The following is a 19,053-nucleotide window of genomic DNA, read 5'->3' as shown; positions in this document are numbered from 1 at the left end:
GTTAGTGCTTTATGTGTTTTATTTAAAATAAAAAGCTTCCATCTCATGCACCTACAGTATAGCTCTAATACACCATATCATCTGTGGATGAATTGAGGAACTGCATGCTGAATCTGTTGAAATGGGCATTTTTCCCAGGCACCATAACTCATGGATAAGAATATATAATGTTGATGCATCTCATAAAAGAAAGCAGACTCATTGACTCAAAAATGAAATATTATTTGCGGCTACAGCAATTTGTCATGCTCTTTTTTTTTTTTATTACAAAAATCTGTGTCTTATTTTGAACTATAGTCGGTCTAGTCACCTCCTCTGATACTTAACATGATTGAAGACAACATAAATGTTCCATAAAAGCTGCTATTGGCATATTGATCAAACGAACAAAGTACTTAGTCTCTGTCCCCTGACTGAGTGATGATGGGTTATGTGCTATGCAAAGGTGCAATGCATTTGATTAGCTATTCACAGAGTCAAGGTTATATACAGCAATGGCAGTCTGGTCATCCAGCTGTTTCTCAGCTACTGTCGGCCAAATTGTAATTGTGAATATAACCTTTCTTGCTCTTGATTTTGAGATGACATTGTAAGCTGTGTGGGCTTGTCATACAAAATAAAATACAAAAATTAAAAAAACCTATCACACAGGTCTGCTCAATCTCAAAATGCATGCCACATTTTTCTCTAAGAATTCCTCTCTCTGTAAAGCGTCCAGCATTAAATCGGCTCTGATAAAGTACATTTTACCTCACTAGAGTACATTTGATCAGAGGTGGAAAGTCCAGGGGTCAGAAAGTAAAAGTCCTGCCATGAGTTTCTTCCACCCATGAACTTCACTAATTAGTTCTCCCCCTGGCTGAAGAATTGTGCTAATTAGTAAAATCCAGGTGATTGGAACATAATACTGGGGAGAACTTTTACTTTCTGAACCTGGATTTTCCACCTCTGCTTTTGATCCCTCTTGCACTCATTCAAGAGTTAAATTAACACTGTGTTGCTGCTGATTAGCATGCCCTAAACAAGCAGAAACGTGTTCGACTACATGTAGTATGGCAATGCAATCGATGGTTCTTTGGTCAAAGGATATGCATTCTAGCAGGTGAAAGCAACATAATTTCACTTTTACAGTATGTCGACACTATATTTACGGGGTATCTATTAATCAGTGTAATTCATGTCTAATCGTTCTAGAACTTGTTAACGCTGTTTTATTTTGTTTTTGAACACTTTCCAGTAGCATAACGGACACATACAATCACAAACAGATGCTCTGCAGGACACCGGGGAAATTAAAACGCACTCGAAAAGGCCTTTGGTTTAAAGTAATGAGTAAATCGTTGTCTTTCAAGTGCTCCTCTGATTTACTAATCCCTATATGAGTCAGCTTTACTTAGGTGCATCTCGTTTCATTTCTCTTATAGACCCGATGTTATATTTAACTTGCCAGCCCCGGGGATGTCACCTGTGTTTCAACTTACTCGCCCGAAACTTAGCAAAATCATTTTTCGTTTATAAAATGTTATGTTATTGAAATGCCATGAGTCGACATTTTCGGTTGGTGCCTCTCAATCTAATACACTAGAACAAAGATCTCAATTCTAACTTCGTATTCGTTTTGTAGCCTATGTCCGACAATGAGTTTAAAAGAAAATGCAATAATTAATTCATGCGACCCCCAGAGATCGGGAAGCTTCAGCATTGTGTAACGTGAAGGCACTAGCTCGGAAGCTTGCTTTTTGGAAAGCTCATTTGTATAGCCTAGCTAGACGCGGAATCATATAAAATGTAAAACATCTCTCAGCCTAAATTTACATGATCATTGTGCGTTCTCTGTATTATATATTGTTCTATTAAAAATGCTGGTCGAAGTTAATTGCATATTAAAAGAGAGTCTATTCGTAAATGAATTCTGTTGCATTCATCACGAAATAAACCAATCCTGGGAACTACGTCCGTGTAGAGTACATTAAGGATTCTCCCTTCGTCTGTAAAATGCGAGCATCATTGTTTCTGGAATAGTTCGAATATTCCCCCTAGTGGTGAGCGAAAAAACACTTTCACATTGATACAGCGTCGGATTTGATGCAGACATGCACTAATATCTGACGAATAGCCTTACTGAAATGTCTCATGAAGTCAGATAATTAATGGACATATTTCTCACCGACAGTGTATATACTGATTACATTTGCTATGGTCTGTGAATGAGGACTACATATTCAATCAAAGTTTGAAGGGGTTCCAGAATTTAAGTACAATGCCTTTAGGGCACAGTTGAACCATCCTCTCGTATAAAAGAGGAAGCAAAAGTAATTACAAATATGTACTTTTTGGAGAAATCTGGATTACCATTATTGTTGCAGCCTATTTTAAGAAATTAATTTTATGCGCTTTGCAAGACCCAAACCGAGCATCCCTCCTATGCTGTGGTAGGCTGATGGTCGTTGCCGTTCAATTCTGAGGAGGGAACTGACGAACGTTTCGAGTGGAACTGCTGGGATAACCGCGTTCTATTAGCTTACTATTCGAACATTCAAAAGGAGGGCTTGCGCTGTAAACATCTCATTATCCGTTTAACGCTGAACAACTTTCTTTGCTGAGAAAAATAGTGCAGAGCACGCATTCAGGAAAAAAAGAAAGAAAGAAAAGCTTTGAGGTGTTTCTTTTCCCCTAATGAACGAGTCCAGTGTAAGGGGTGGTGTACTCCAGCAGGGAGGAGGGTGGACCGCCTGAGAGATACTCAGTGACAGTGAACGTCTCAGCTGGATTGCCATAGAGCTCTCGAGACACGCTCGCATCTACTTAGGACTGACGGTTTCAGGATGTTTTTGGAAAACGTGCGTCTTCTGTTTGACTGTGAGATCACCTCAGATTCCTTCCATTATTGACTGTTCTGACAATCGGAATCATATTGTGTCAGAATCTAAATAATATCCTTGGATACCGGAAGGAATTGCAATTTTTTTCTTACTTGGGGAAATAATAAACGAATATGATGGATAAACGGTGATGCTAGTGATGATACTAGTAGATAACTGAAGCTGATCATAAGACACATTTAAGGTGAGTTATATATATTTGATCATTTGCAATATGCAATGTTCATGAATAACTTTTTGCGAAGTTTTACACGTAGGCAACATCGCCGAAGGAATATCAGTTAACCTTTCTTTTTATATATTATTATTATTTTATTTTATTTTATTTTTCTGTAACTTAAGGCAATGTGTTCAATTTTCAAACAATTGCTCTTGTAAAATGTATGCGCTTCTGGTCCCTGACAACGGGCGCATACTGCAGAGTGCAGGGAGGGAGAACCGAACCTTATTTATTTATTAATATTTAAATGGACGTTTCAACGATGACAAATAATATTTTTGGCAACATGTATCAAATAATGTGTATTGCGGAGAGACGCTTGATTTCCGACATTAGGACTGAGAGTTGGTAGCAGATATAAGATTACATAAAGTAAAATATCATAAAATATTATACTGAAATACTGTTCATCTTACATATTATTTATTGTAGAATGCAAATTTATTATATTGACATTTTAACGCTATGCGATCTGCAACTGCAAGCGCCTGATTAACCTCATCACATATGTTCCATGACTATTTTCTATTTTGTCACACGCAATAGGCTACATGCGCACGAAGAGATGCGGTATGCCTTCAGGAAAGTAATTAATATTTTAACAGTATAAATAACATCGCATGTGTCATTGATTTTAAATAATAAGTTCCATCGCTCTTAATCGGTTGCCAGTCTGCTTATTTATTTTCTTACTTTAGTATGTGATGACACACGTTGTGAGATAAGCACTGTTCCTTCACTGGAACGTCGCTCACATAATGATTACTTGCGTTTTTGTTCAACCGGAGCGCACGGTGGTCCAAATTGTATTGTTTGTCCTGCGAAAGCATATGTCCATGCTTTTACGTCTTATTTGATAATGTCCCCTTAAGGATACCAGCCGAGTCTGTTGGGTGTAGGATGTAGAATGCTTCCCATTCGGAGATTAAAGGGTCAGCCGCAGCTGTGGCCGATGAGTGCCGAGCCTCCTCCTTGGGTCTGGGTCCTCCCGGCAACCTCCGGGCTCTGCAGGATGGGTGCATCGGCACCCCCTCCGTTGCTAATCGCCTCTCACCCACCTCCGCTGCTGCAAGCGGTTTCCACGAGCTGGCAACTGTCCTGTGATCCGTTCCTGCCTTTGATGCGAATACCGTCAGCACCAGAACCAACTATTCATCAGTTTCCCCTGCCGAGTGTTCAGGTATCGGTGTCTTCTTGGTTTCAAAATGCTGATGTTATGAATGCACAATGGGGTATTCTGGTATATTGCTCTTTCATGTACACTAGCAAGCACACACATGAATGCAAGGCCTGCACACATGTAAACACAAACAAACACTGATACGCACACATGCATATGTACACACATACAAATGCACCCATACACAAAGATAAATACGCATGTCTATAGATGGATCTATAGATGGACTCATGCATACACGGTACAACCCCCCCCCCCCCTCCCTCTGTCAAACGCACACACACACACACACACACACACACATACTTGTTTCTCTCTTTCAAATGCACACATGGGTGGTAGGCATTTCAACTTCAAAAATAACAGTAAACAAACTAGTTTTTGTTTTCTCTGGTTTTAACACATACATGTTGTTTCATACTTTTCCAAAATATTTCACAATATCAGCTCTCTTTGGGAGAGTTATAAGGTCAGGATGTCACTGTTATGCAATACAGGTGCACATATTAGCATGGTCATAATGTCAATTATACTCTTGTAACCACATGAACAAAAACATAAAGCCACACAGCTCTCAGAATTGCATGCTAATATTTATATGCTTTTTATTATTTTTTAGTCGCTATGTCTATAATTTGAAAAATAAATCAGAGCATTAAAGCTATAAGCAACGGCTACATCCAACCTGCCGACTGTAGTAGGCTATATGTGTTTCTGATAAGACCATTGACAGAGTAAGAACTACATGTGGTCTGCCTGCAGCTGTTCCCTGGCACCACTAGAGGTGCTGTGTGCACCAAATCTCAGAGTGAATTTTGTCCAAAATCCTTGCAGCTCCCAAACGCAGCATGACATTTTAATCTGAGATCAGAGTGAAGAGAAGTATTCATGACAGTATCAAAAGCACTGTGAGTATGTACACATACACTATATTCAGATGGGGGTGGGGGGGGAGGTTGGGGGGCTCTACATGTGTGTGTTTTCTGGGGAGCTGGTGAGAGTGTGCAACACATTGTGCAAAGAAGACTTACCAAACAAAGCTTTTTTCAATACCTTTATTGATTTTTATTCCTTTTTAATGTAACACAGAAATGACTGAGCAGTGTTTCTGTACATGGTAGCCATGCTTTTAAACTCTCATATAGAATACTTTCACAATAGCACAGGGGATTGTAATTGAATAGCACAGAGGTACTGCCTGAAGGCAAAGCCTCACAGGACTGCATTGTTATGTGTTTTCTCTAGAAGAATTTCACCACCATTGCATGTTTCTGTTGCATTCCTATTTTGTGATCTCAAAACCATCTGTCAAAAATTGTTTGGCTTTCCTAATACACAAATTTTTGTTATTTCTTAGAGGGCTTACTGGTTGATATTTTGTGTAGTACAAAACTGAACGAAGAGACAGACAGACGGACAGACGGACAAATAAGTAAATGCATGACTCAAAATCTGTTTAATGTTTATAAATGTATTTAGAAGGTTTTGGAATGATCAATATATTTTCTATATAGCATAATTCTGGAGAAGTCACCATGAATGCACCATTAATAATTTAAATGGTAAAAGATTAATTATCATGACTAATAGCCAATATCCAAGCTAGTAAACCTGCTCTACTCAGCAGCATCATGTTTATCCAGTCTTAGTTTTCTATACACAAACCAACGTAGACCCATGTAATTTCCACCTGTTACCAAAAACAAGCCACACAAGGTTTGACAAAAATGACATGATCCTAAATGGGTCGTATTAGCAGATTCTTTATGTTAACAACATTTATAGTTACATTGCATTTATCACATATGTTGAAGGAGGTAAGTTGTTTGTTCACATCAGTGTATGAAAATGTTCATAATGCATGCATATTTACATGTAAATAACTTCCAGCTATACTTCATGGAGAAAGCATCATAATTGAAGTAACATAAAGTATTTTGCTTGTTACACCATAAAACGAAAACATAACTCCTGAATTAATTTCATTCTGAGCTATCATTGAAATGTGCATAATTCCTCGATCAGGCTTGCTCCTGGTGTATTGATTAAATATTAAATTGTGACTATTAAATAAACAGGCCATCCACCAGAATTCTGGTGTCCTAACATGTAACACAGCAGTTTTGTTACATGGAGGCTTACTTCTAAGGTTAAAAGTGTTGCTTCCCCAAGTCGTGTTGCCTTGGAAAGGTGTGAATCTTCATCCACAGGCAGTCGCCAGCATTGATTCCCCTTCATCCCTTAACGTTTTCTCTCAAGCTTCCATCGCACTTCACTGTAATGTGATACTCCTCTGAACCTGTCAGAGTCTGTTGTTCATGAGGTAAACAGGAGCACTAGATCCTTTTTTATCCCTTTTCTTGTATCTGTGAATTCCTTATGCCCTCTTCCCCCTTGCTTTCCAGTGGGAGCTACCATCTCAACCCCCGGTCCTGGGGTTCCAGCCTTCCACAACCGTGGATTTGGTCCCTGTGTTCCCCCATGTTTACCACTCGGTCCTGCCCCCTCCTTTTGGCAAGAGATGGGTTGAAAAGAGGTTCCCAGAATACAAGGTAAGAACAACTACATCAATGAATAAACTCCTATAAAGAAAGGAAAATTAGGCTGTGGCTGTTTAAATCGACATTTTAAAAAATATTTCAACTGCTGTCATTAGCCAGTTGGTTTACAAACATGTGTAAGCAGGCTAACTTGGGCAGTCTGGGCCCATGTGCTGCACAGTCTCAGTATACGTCCTCTGTGAAGATTAGCCTCAGCAGTGAAGCTGAATATGAGCATGAGTTTGTGCTTTCCAGGTACTAACGACAGTGTCTTCATTGATTTCAGGTTTATGTAAACAATGCCCTAGCCTTGGACACCACCTGGCCGGGTTCTGAGGATATAGGAATCTTCCAGAGGCATGAGAAACCTCTGCTGATGACAAATCAAATGGCAATGAGCATATCTAGGCCAACCGCTGCCTCCAGGAATTTTCGCACTCTGTTTGTGTCACCTCAGCGTATATCAGGTTAGTGCTGGAATTTATTACCTGTACCTGCTTTACAAGCTCGGCCATTGCAGAGTCTCAATTTATCAAGGGCTTTTTCTTCTTTTTCCTTTCCATCGGTTTCCCTCCCTCTCTCCATTTAATAGGTGCCTGTTCTCAGAGTTTAATCCTCGCCGTTAACCGGATTAAAAGAGAACGGAGGATGTCAGTTTGTATTTTATAGCTCTCGTAAAAACCATAACGGTTGCTATACTCTCGCTCTCTCCCTGCCCCCCCTCCCTCTCTTTTACTATGTGTGGGAGGTAGGACATTACCTGATTTATTATGAATCTGCTGAGAGGCTATTAGACCAAGACTAGAAAAACCTCACGTGAGCTGGAATATTTTGCCAGCCGTGTTCCCCTGTAGATCCCAATGTGCACATACGTCCACTCTAACAGAAGACTGCCACAGGAATATTTCTGACTCTCATGCCAATTGGATTGGATTGGAGGTTGAGGGTTATATAAAGTGATGTTGAGAGGGTTAGTGATGCCATCAACAGTTCTGCCGGAATTCTATTATGTTGCATGCACATGCATGTCAAGACTTTGTTGTTGTTGTCTGACTTCCCAACTCTAAAACAGCTGATATCCTGTGTTTTCCTGCCTGCTCAAAAAGTATCAAGAATAAATTTTTATCATCTCAGCCACGTGATCAACCACATGAGATAGCATATCCAAGTCCCTAGTGCAGCACCGGCCAGTCTTTAGAGAGCAAGTAGCTAGAAAGAAAATCAATCATTGTAATAGTCCTGGTAATTTGTAAAATGACTGGAAAAATAAAATAAGTAACGATTAAAGTGATTCATTTTGAAAATGGCTACAGATCAAATGAAGCATAAAGCCATGATCTCAGCTGAAATTCATGAGTCTTATGTGAAACCGAATGGTCTGAGCATTGTGTGTTTGAAAGCCTTGCCGCATATTAAGAATGTGCGTCGAGTACGGGAAGATGCAGGCACATTTCATTGCAGCGTGCGGCACTTCAGTAGTTCTCATTATTAAATAATGGTTTTTGAGGGAAACTTGTTTTTCACCGCGTACCTGTTCCTCGATGAGAGACCACCCGTACCTCACGCGAAAGCTTTTCCACGGGAAACCTGGCTGCAAATCAGAATGACTCGCCATGTATCGTAGTATTCTGCTGTAATTAAACGATCAATTTCTTGTCTTAGCAATTGATTACCTGTTTGTGGTCACGCTTGCTGTGTGATGCAGTTTAGAGGCTGCAGGTGTTGAGCGGTCGAGTTGAGTCTAAATGAACACGTGTGGCTCATGCACAGATGCTGAAGGGCCAGAGTCCCTCACCCCTACCCGATTGCTATCTTTGGCATTTAGCTGCAGCGAATATGCAGTATAGATGTTGTTAAGTATCGATTGCTTGTGGACCAGCACGCCTTGATTGGTTTGTCTGCCACAGGCTGGTTTCTCTGTCCCAGTGATGTTTCCTCCATGCTTTCTGGCATGGAAGTGATATATGTCAGTCATATGATGAGCTGGTCAGAGGATGCAATACTTATTTGTATTTCAAAGGTTTTTGATGGAAGCCTTTTTAAACGGCCAGATGCCATAGGAACCATGTGTGAAGTTCAAATGCATATTTCCTTCAAAGCACAAGCAGACACACGCATGCTCACACACGCACTCTCACACACACAGATGATTTAACAGTCTAAAAACATGCTTTCTCGTGGAAAAAAATAAAATATGCCAAGTCTAATATTAAAATATTTTAAGCGAACAAGAATATGTCTCATAGATATTTATACTGGTATCAAATATGACCACCTCTTCAGGAAAGCTTCGTCAAGGTCTTTCAGATACCTTTGTCTCTGTCTGAACTGTTTTCCTGACTTAGATTGTGAGATGTTCTCTGGACATTGCAATAGCCAATACTTAACACTGATTTTGTGTCATTGAAACTTTTTCTTTAGACTTAGATAGGTTCTTAGGATGATTATCCTCCCATCCCACCCTTTCCATGTTCAAACATGCTTGATCTTGTTTGGTACTGATGGAAACATGTTCTTTATGTTGGGGGGTCACTGCACTTGCCATGTTAGATAGAAATCATAGGGATATCAGTATATGTATGTTTTTCGTCATATGACTTCAAATAGGGGAATTATTGTTGTCAGTTGTATCTTGTTTCTTGAGATATTTAATTGTGATTGCTCATTGACTGGTCATTCACCTGTGTTCAGTAGTAATATACAGGCAATACATAGAATTCTGAGGTATTTTCTAAATATGGTGATACATAAACAAACAATTCTATAATATTACCAGTTTCGTGTAAGCACAATGACCATAGATATGTAACCAAAATATTCCTCAGAGATAAATAACTAAACAAAATGTTCTCATAGTGTTGATCCCTCACTGTGTGTTTGAGAAGATTCAAATCATAGTGATTTTAGGAAACAAAAGATGTTGTACACGTAGAAATGTGTTTATACAGGAAAATTAACCCCAATAGTATTTTACCTCCTTTGATCCGACACTGGATTAAAATATTAATATGTCATAAGTATGCTAGCTTTATTATTGTATGCCCAGGATATAAAACTCTGTATCTTTTTGTCTTGTTTTGGAAAAAAAAACTGGAGCCATAATCAACTGTTGCATTTTTAATGCCCCTTAGTACCTATTGGGTTCTTAACAGGTATCAAAGTAACGGAACAGTGGGGGGTCTCTGTACATCATTAATTCCACTTCATTCCTCCATTCCACCCTGGAGCTTTCCAACATCCCAACCCCTTTTCACTTTGGTTGGCTGATTAATGAACGAGTGTAGAGGAGCAGGAGACGTGGCACTTTGGACCGAGTCTCCCGTTTAAATCAAATCATCTCAAAGTGTGGTCTAATGGCTAAGCAAGGGCGGGTTGAGCGAGCATGCATTTTTAAACATGCAGCATTGTGAGCCATTGTGCTACATTATTAAGCAAGGCCTAGTGGAATGCCATGGAGGTCAAGGAAGAATTATGATTTAATACATGTTTAATTAGCTGGTGCTGTGATGGTAATAACATAACAATATAAAATATGTTTTTCTTCTGCTCCTTCTTCTTTTTCTTTTTCTTCTTCTAATTAAAATGGTTGAAGAGAGTTTTAAATCTGAAATTTGTAGATTATATTGTATGTATATTGAAGGATATTGAGACTGAAGTGCTATTAGTACTATTATGAGTATAATTAATGTCCCAGGTTAACTAGTCATTAAAGCAAAATGATCAACTGTAGTAGGCACCTACTGCCAGGTCAGGGTATTTAAAGGGATAGTTCACTTTCATGTTTTTTTTTTTGTTTTTTTTTTTATGTTCTTTTGATTTTGGTATATTTTCCTGACTGGCCCAGACAGTTTTTGTGAAAAAGGGATATTTCAGAAGTTTCTTGTGACCTGATGGCTGTACAATGGATTACATTCTGATGTCCATGGCCTAAAACAATACAATACACTTAAAGCAACTCCAAATAAGCTTGCGTAGTGAAATTAAGACTCCAAAGTTTGCATGTACACCGATCAGCCACAACATTAAAACCACCTACCTAATATTGTGTAGGTCCCCCTTGTGCCGCCAAAACAGCTCTGACCCGTCTTGGCATTCCACCTCTGAAGATGTCCTCTGGTATATTTGGATTTCTGTATATATTTGTATCTACTGTATATTTGTATCTGATATTTTGTATCTACTGTACATTTGTATCTGATTGTGTTACTTTGTTGTCTTTGATGCTGCAACAGTGCAAATTCCCCCCGGGGATCAATAAAGTACACTACTACTACTTATTACATTACTGGTTTTTATTACATAAAAAAATTGAAATGGATTACATTATTGGGAGTTATTACACTATTGGTAGTTTATTACATTATTAGTTGCTACAGGGCTATAAAAAGCTAAAATATTGTTAAAGGGTGAATTATTTCCACATGATTTAAAAAACTATCGATGGGTCAGAGCTGTTTTGAAGGCATGAGGGGGACCTACACAATATTAGGCAGGTGGTTTTAATGTTGTGGCTGATCGGTGTATGTATATGACTCAATTATCCAAATTTGATTTAATCTTATTTTGCAACTATTTCTTATGGTGGATTCAACCTGAAACTACTGTGATCAAGGAAATGAGTACTGGCATAACATAATAATATAATAATACGTAAAGCCTTTGGAAACATAACATCGCTATACAAACTGCTTTCAAATTACTTGAAGTGCATTTCCTTACTCTAGACCACGGACCCCCTAATTCAATTCAATTCAGTCCAATTCAGTAACACTTTGTTAATCCCACATGGGGCAATTAAGTTATAAAAGCAACATGGTTGGTGCAAATATAAAATGCCATAAGATGTATAAAATACAGCTAACAATACACAAATGTCCATACCAGCCACCGTAAAGCTGGCTAGTCATCAGAAACCTATGTAAGCATATGAAATATCAGTCATCACACATTTTCCTTTACTCACAGACATACAAATACTGAAAATATCTACACAGTTTTCATAAATACTTTTTAATGTCCCAGATAATTGTAAATAGTCATACCATTTCTGGTTTTGTTAAACAATTATGTACTATAACCAGCTTCTACAGTACTACTGTATAGAGTTGCTTAAATCTTAAAAAGGGTCATCAGAAGTTCCTTTGAAAACTGACCTCCATATGCTCTCTTAGGGAATACATATTGATCTGTTTGCACATCGCTGCCACTCTGTGCTTTGGTGAGCGTATGGTACGACAATAATAATCAATAAAGCCGCCACAGAGAAAATGGCTCACGCTATGGGTAATTTTTCACTGCTACATACAGCACCTGTTGGTTTTACACATCCCTTTGATCAACATCAGGATCAGACAGTTCCCTCTTAATTAGTTTGCATCATGTGTTTAAATAACTGTGCCATTTACTGCAGCCTGTTGCAATATTTAAAGTGTTTTTTGCTTTATTCCTTTCTTAAACTGCTTATCATGTACACATGTGTTGAGTGGCATAGGGATATGTAGTTTTCTGTGCTAAACCACAAACTTTTTTATTGGCAATGTTTTATATGAATTCTATGCAACTATGCAGAGCATGCACAACTTTATGAAGAACAGCCATACAGCATAACGATAATATATGCAAAAACAAAGATAACAAATAAAAGAATAACAAACAACAAATGAAAAGAAACAATGTGGTCTTACTGTAAAATTTGTATTGACTGGCTTGACTAAAACCAAAATTAGGAATAGCTGTGTAATGCCATGAAGTATTTGTGACCATAAACTTGAGTTTTAGCTGGAATTTTCTCTCTCCTTGACTGCTCTTCAAGGTTAGTGATTGTGAAAGGCTTCAACAATGCAATCTTCATTATTCTGGACTTTGTGATTATCTAAAAATGAGAATAATCTAAAAAAAAATGTAATGTAAAAAAAATGTATGGGAAACAAATGACTCAATAAAAACATGTGGTTTGTTTCATATTAAAAAGGCAATGAGGCAACCACACCTACATAACTCCTCTCAGTAGTATACATGTCCAATTTTATTTGCACTTTCTATTTTGGGGTGACAGAGAATGGCAACCTGGGATGCAGGAAGCCTTTTTTGTGACTAAACTAGTAGTGTCACCCAGGTACTCATTGCTTAATTTATTACGGGCTTTGTAAATTATGTCTGAATGGTTGGTCTTCAGTCCACCGTGAAACGATGGGAGAGGAATGCGAGATTGAGGCATTCTTCCCTTGACTTACACTTGCTGAAAGGCCGGCTATCAGCTCCTGCATTCTCTTGTCCTGAATTTCAAAGAGAGGCCATCAAGGGGATTTAATGAAATGTGATGTCGTTCGGGATATCTCCGCGGCCTCTCTGATGAGATCCTAGTTGAGGCTTTCAGTGCGCTCAACAAATGGAATCTGAAGCGATCGGTCACTTCAAATGAACTACGGAACGGCTACGCCGCCACAGAAACCAATCTCGTGAAAATCCCGGTTTGCGCGGCCATCGAGTGGGTGATCTGTGAGCGAGACAAGCTAATTGCTCTCGCGCGCAGCCTTTTTATATCCGTGCTTCTTTTTTCCGGGAAAAAATGTCAATATTAAAAAGGATTGATTAAATCACCGCTCAAGGACCCGAATCGATGAGGGAACGGACATTAATATGTGTGGTCTACTGCAGCCAATGAAGATCTGCGCTCTGTCTTCCTGAATAAACGCGAAAGTCACTCGGGGGAAAACTTCCTGTTGCTATGTCACAGAATATGCTATGTTGCGTGGAGTGTCCCGCTGTCTTCCCAACCGATTCGTGAACATTTTATATTTGTTTTAGTTCATCTGTGATGGGAACTGGTTGCGATTTTTCTAAGCTGTTCTAGCATCAGAAGCAAGCGCGTTGTTCTCGCGCAGTCACGCAGGCACAAGCCGAATGCATTTTAAGCACCAGCCGAAGAGTTAATAATAACCGCAGTCCTTTCTGAAGGATGCTTTGTGTACTCATTGATCCGAGCTGGTATATTTACCCCCTGTCAAAACACATCTTATCGGCGCACAGCTTCCACAACACCAGCTGTGGGTGAAGCTGGGCAGGCGCCTTGGTATGACAAGCCAAGAAGTGCGGAGCATAATCTGTTCCCTCAGCGCCTCTGAAATTGCCCCCCCCCCCCAGGGCAGGGTCTCAGCTGCCTCATAGATTAGTGTGGGAAAGCACATCTCCCAAGTAGGTTGCATTGATCCATTTTTCTGTGCAAACAAAGGCCCTTGGCATTATTATCCTGGCTTTGTTTAGTAAATATATTCCGTTACACCGAGAGCATGAAGATCATAAAAAAATAATCATTCAAAAAAAAAAGAAAGGAAAGAAAACCTTGCAAAAATGGGCGGAAGTAGCTTGCTTGCAACTGTATGTAAATAATGGTGATACATGCATAGCATGTTTAAGAGTGTTAAGTGATAAAGGAAACATTCATTAGTTGTATGCAAAATGTATGACGATGAGTTAATTATTTTATATTTCATGCTCAGTTGGCTCTGGTATTTCGGCACCACTCTGAAACGGACAGCTCCAGTGGGCTTAAATCTCCAAGATTGGCTGTGCTGAAGTTTCATTTCATTTCTCCGTTAAGTCTGCATTATTGACACAGCCTGGTGTCATAGATTTACTGCGGCAGTGGTCGGATGTCAGCCTATTGACGAGGTTACATTCTCCAGTTTCAAAGATAAGGTTATTCATGTATCCCTTAAAATGATAGATCAAACTCAAAAAGTTATGCCTCATACACAGTAAAATGTTCAGTCTTAAATCAACCCTTACAGAGTACATATGGTCCAGATTGGACTCATATGTAGTCTGTAAGAGTTGAATTGTCACTGGACGTTTTACTGTGTAGGTTTGACATAACATTGCTGTTTTGAAGTTTAACAGTCTTGTGTTATTAACCCGGACCCATGTTCTTTGCTTCAATAGATTGACATCTGATCATAGTGAAGTGAAGGGTGAAGAGTGAGACCAGTTTGATCAAACAATTCAGCAATTACCGGATGTACATTTTAAAAGATGCAGTAGGTGGAGATGAAATGGTGTGAAGGTTGTGTTTTTGAGACGTCTTCGTTTTCGGGTTTCGCTCTCACCTGCTTTCATGAAGACTCTGGCACCATGCATTATTCACACCATCCACATGTGGAGATATCCATGGAGGGCATACCAAATATAAAAGGGCGGTCCGCTGTTTATGCATTTTTAGCGGCTTGTCGTACATCTGCACTGACTGGCTGTTTAAAAACAAAGTTTCTCCGCTTTAATTTTTCATCAATGCGGAGCAAAGCAGTCGCCGAAGTGTGATCCAAATCCCAGGTCCCTCTTCTTTTGGTACTTTTGACAGATGACAAGATGTTTTCTTTTACGCATCTGTACAACTTGGGAGCGAGGGGCTGTGGAATTATTCCACGTGAGAGTCCCCGGGGTTTTTTTTTTCTGAGGTGTGTTCTTGCACGCTGAAGGCCCCAGCTCAGATCTTTTCACTCAGACCCATTAAATACAGTGCAAGTTGTTTTAGAGGCCCCCGGAATTGCTTAACTCAAAGGAAATTCCAATGCAATCGCTGTGCAATAACCTCGGGTCGAGCACGCAAACGGCAGTTTCTGTTTCGGAGTGAATAGCGAACGTGATGAATGAACGTTTAGAGATGGGCTGGTTTTGCGGTGCGAGGTTATTAGCAAGTCACGTTAGCGAGTCGCGGATCGAAAGAGTTGTGGGCTCAATTACTTCTACCAAGGTGCCTGCCAACATGAGTGATTCCCCTGTGTCTCCTCCCCAGTTTTTGGGTTTGTGCAATAAGTTCTGTTTTTATTTATTTATTTTTTATTTTGTTCCCCCTAAATCACAGTTTTATCAAGATCAAATGCATGGTTTGTTTTCATGATCTTATAGTCTGTGCGGCAAAGTGGGCCGTGGAAATCTGGTTCAAGCTATCGTTCTTGGGAAAGGAGATCCATTGAATGTAAAAGAAAGCATAATCCAAATAAGCAGCCCTGCATTTGGCTTATGGGAAAGAATGTGCTTCGCCTGGCATCCTTCCTGACATAGAATCCTGTGTGTAGGCTTGATAAATCCCCCACTGGTTGCTGTTATGAGCCATCTCTCGAATGATTATGACCCGATGGAAGTTGCATAGAGGATGAGCCAAAGATGAAAGCTGAAAAGGCACAGGAACCATTTGCTGGCAGCTAGTGAAATCAGAGCACAAGAAAGGAGCATCCCTCATCCAGGAGTAAGAACAACCTGCTCAAGGCTAACACCATGAAACGGAAGGGGAGTGTAGTGTGTCGTTGATGCGGTCCCCTTTAGCAAGCTCTCCTCAGATCCTTTATACTTTATAAAATTAGCATTTTAATAATAGAAAAAACAATCCCCTTTAATTCACAGACAATGGACCGCGTGGGTAAACGGCTAACATCTCTCGTTTGCTAGCACGCATTGTGTTTGGGTTTCATCTTGGTGGAGATGGCCTTGCCCTTTATTTCAACAAATTACAACTGAACTCTGAATCCACTGTTGTATTGTGATTGCACTTCACAGAGCTTTGAGCTTTTTTTTTTTTTTCACTTGAGCTTTTATCTTTCCGTGATGGCCATTGGGGCAGAGTCAATTGTAATGTATCTTGAACCGGGTTTGCTGCCAAGAAATAAAAATAAAAATGCAGGTGGATAAACATGTTATATCCTAGATGCTGCACATGGCATATTGCCCTTTCCAAAGGTACTAATTTATTTTATGAATGTAAACCAAGAGTATTAACAAATAATCTAATGTATCAACATTTTGTGTTAAAATGAGAAGCAATGTACAATTTAGCCAAACTGAATCAAGGCATATTTATTACACGGAGTTGATGATTAATTTTATCTTAATTTTCTCCTCGCGCCAGGGTGCCCTGTGGCCATCAAGAGGGTGGGAAGCCACAAGAGGATCGCGTTGGCGGCCGCGGCCATGATGGCCATGGAGTCGGAGGGCTCCCAGGGACCTGCGGCCCCCTCGCCCAGCCAGCCCATCCACCTGTTCTCCCTCTCCCCGATCAGGATCCCCATCCTCTCTGCGCCAGTTTCAGGTAGAGTGAGCAGCGGATGGACGGCAATTTGCCTTTTTACAGTGTGAGAAACATACTCCCTGAGGAACCTGACTGAGCTGATCCACGGAGAACAGCTGGTACCCATGATTAATGCATTTTAAATTGGATAAAAGGTGTGTTCTTCTGATCCCTTCAACTGCTGTTCCTTAATTAATATGTTGCTGAAAAGCTCTTTCCCAAAGCAGCATACAGGTATTCATTACGTTTTCATTTTCATATTATAATTGGAAGGTCTCGTGCGTGTGCTAATTTCATGTTGTCAGTTTCTGTTACTCGGTGTCTAATAATATTCGGAGATAATATTCTGTCACGTAAGGGTTATTTTTGGAGTTTCTTTTAAACTGAAAACGGAGAAAACCCAGAAAGGCGCACCCAGTGAGGAAACTTTGCCGTTGTCGTTTCACACTTGGTGAAAACGAATGACTGAAACAGCAAATGAAAATCCCTCTTCAGTGGGTGCAGTGGTATCGCTTTGCCCGATTCTGAGCCCTGTACTTGTTATTATTTATTTATTAATTCGTTTTGTTTGTTGTATTTTATTTTAATTGTGGAAGATACGGAGTGGGAGTTTTAGTCTGCTGGGGAGTTCTTTAAATCAAGGTGGGGTCAGAGGCTAACGATCGTATTCCAAAAATGGACCGATTCTTGTGGATGATTTACTGAAGGAGTCAGGTTCACACTGCACATATGGATTATTTCTTCACTGCTTGCTGGTGAAGGCCTGGTTCCTGGACATGTAGGTCAGCTTTTGTTACCCACAGATAATTAACAGGTAGTTCCTGAAATGAGAGCTAGAGTTGGGGTGCATTAACATGCCTCCCCCGGTCAGTGCGGGCATGAACTTGGGTGGGTGTCATGCGTCTGTGTGTGTGTGTGTGTGTGTGTGTGTGTGTGTGTGATATATTTTTTATCTTGGGTAGGGTGTTTTAAATCCCCTTTTCATATCCTGTATGTATTTATCTGGGGTTTTTTTGTTTTTTTTTTGAAGGGGCCCTTCGTTCATGCTTCTGTGACTTCATGGAGAATATTTGAATCTGTAACTTATTGTGGTGGTTGATGGAGAACTAATAACGGTTTTAAATTACAAACATTAAATCAAATTTGCAGCATGTTTGCAGATGATAGAGCTGCATTATAATCTTTCTCCAATGCTCTCAGCTGATAAAGAATCTATGACAACCTTTAACTACAACAATAAAGCTATGCAAAATGTGTAATACATCAAGATGAGGTGACATGCTTGATAATCATAAAAGGATTTAGATATTTATGATGAAAGCACAGATATTAGAAGGCACAATAATCAGTCAAAGGAATCAAGTTAAAAGCATTGGCTTCTTGGCTGCAATACACCCCTCCACACTTATCAGTCTTTCTCTTAAAGTGCCTGTAGAATCCAATATTCTCTAATTGGCATCCTAATCTATTGTAGGTTTCAAATGATTTTCTAAAAGCAAGTGCCGCTCAAGGAGAAAAAATAAAACATCTCAGCTTCAGTTTTTCTCTCAAGTCCTTTGTAATCTTTTTTTTTTTTTTACCTAGTTATGTATTTACAGGAAAGTTATTGTGAAGTTTTGAGTTATGCGATCTTACTTAATGTCATTGTGTTCTATGCAGTGTACTTATTTATATATATTTCAGATCACTCCTCATTCATTTCATGTTTTTGTACAGTTGCCGACTGGTTATGTTTTAAAACATGATTGGCAGTGCAAGGAGGCTTACTCTGTTAGTACACATTCCCAGTGTGTGCATCGACCCCGTTGGTATTGAATCCAGAATGTGACAATACTATCTGTGGCTAGCTGCCCCCACCTGATCCGTCATAGCATTCCCTAGTGTTCGAGGGATGACTGAGTTTCATCAAGTACCTAACAACCTACACATGTCCACAACCTGAACATGAAGTTTGCTTTTCTGATGCAATGACTGGCTGTACTCTCCCAAAGTTACAGTGATGATTGCGAGAAATGACAAATGACAAATACAATTTGACATTTTATAATTGAAAGACAAAGAAAAAAAACTGGTACAAATTGTCTTTAAAAATTCACTTCTTGAGTCTTGAAATTTGAGAAACTGGCTAATGTCTCAATTATAAAGGGGAAAATGTTTGACCTATTAATACA

General features: G+C 39.5%; 1 protein-coding gene across 1 annotated transcript in view; it reads left to right on the top strand.

Annotated features, from left to right (window-relative positions):
* The first annotated feature begins 2,337 nt into the window (after positions 1-2,337).
* The window catches only part of tcerg1l (transcription elongation regulator 1 like), an 81,768-nt gene continuing 65,052 nt past the window's right edge, over positions 2,338-19,053 (top strand). The window contains exons 1-5 of the mRNA XM_064320769.1: positions 2,338-3,066; positions 3,975-4,282; positions 6,688-6,834; positions 7,109-7,289; positions 16,724-16,903. Of these exons, the coding sequence (XP_064176839.1) occupies positions 4,010-4,282; positions 6,688-6,834; positions 7,109-7,289; positions 16,724-16,903 (781 nt within the window). The 5' untranslated portion in view covers positions 2,338-3,066; positions 3,975-4,009. The remainder of the gene's footprint in view (positions 3,067-3,974; positions 4,283-6,687; positions 6,835-7,108; positions 7,290-16,723; positions 16,904-19,053) is intronic.

The sequence above is a fragment of the Anguilla rostrata genome, chromosome 2 (genome assembly GCF_018555375.3).
Source record: "Anguilla rostrata isolate EN2019 chromosome 2, ASM1855537v3, whole genome shotgun sequence".
NCBI lineage: Eukaryota > Metazoa > Chordata > Actinopteri > Anguilliformes > Anguillidae > Anguilla > Anguilla rostrata.
This window is presented reverse-complemented; position numbering and strand designations above follow the sequence as displayed.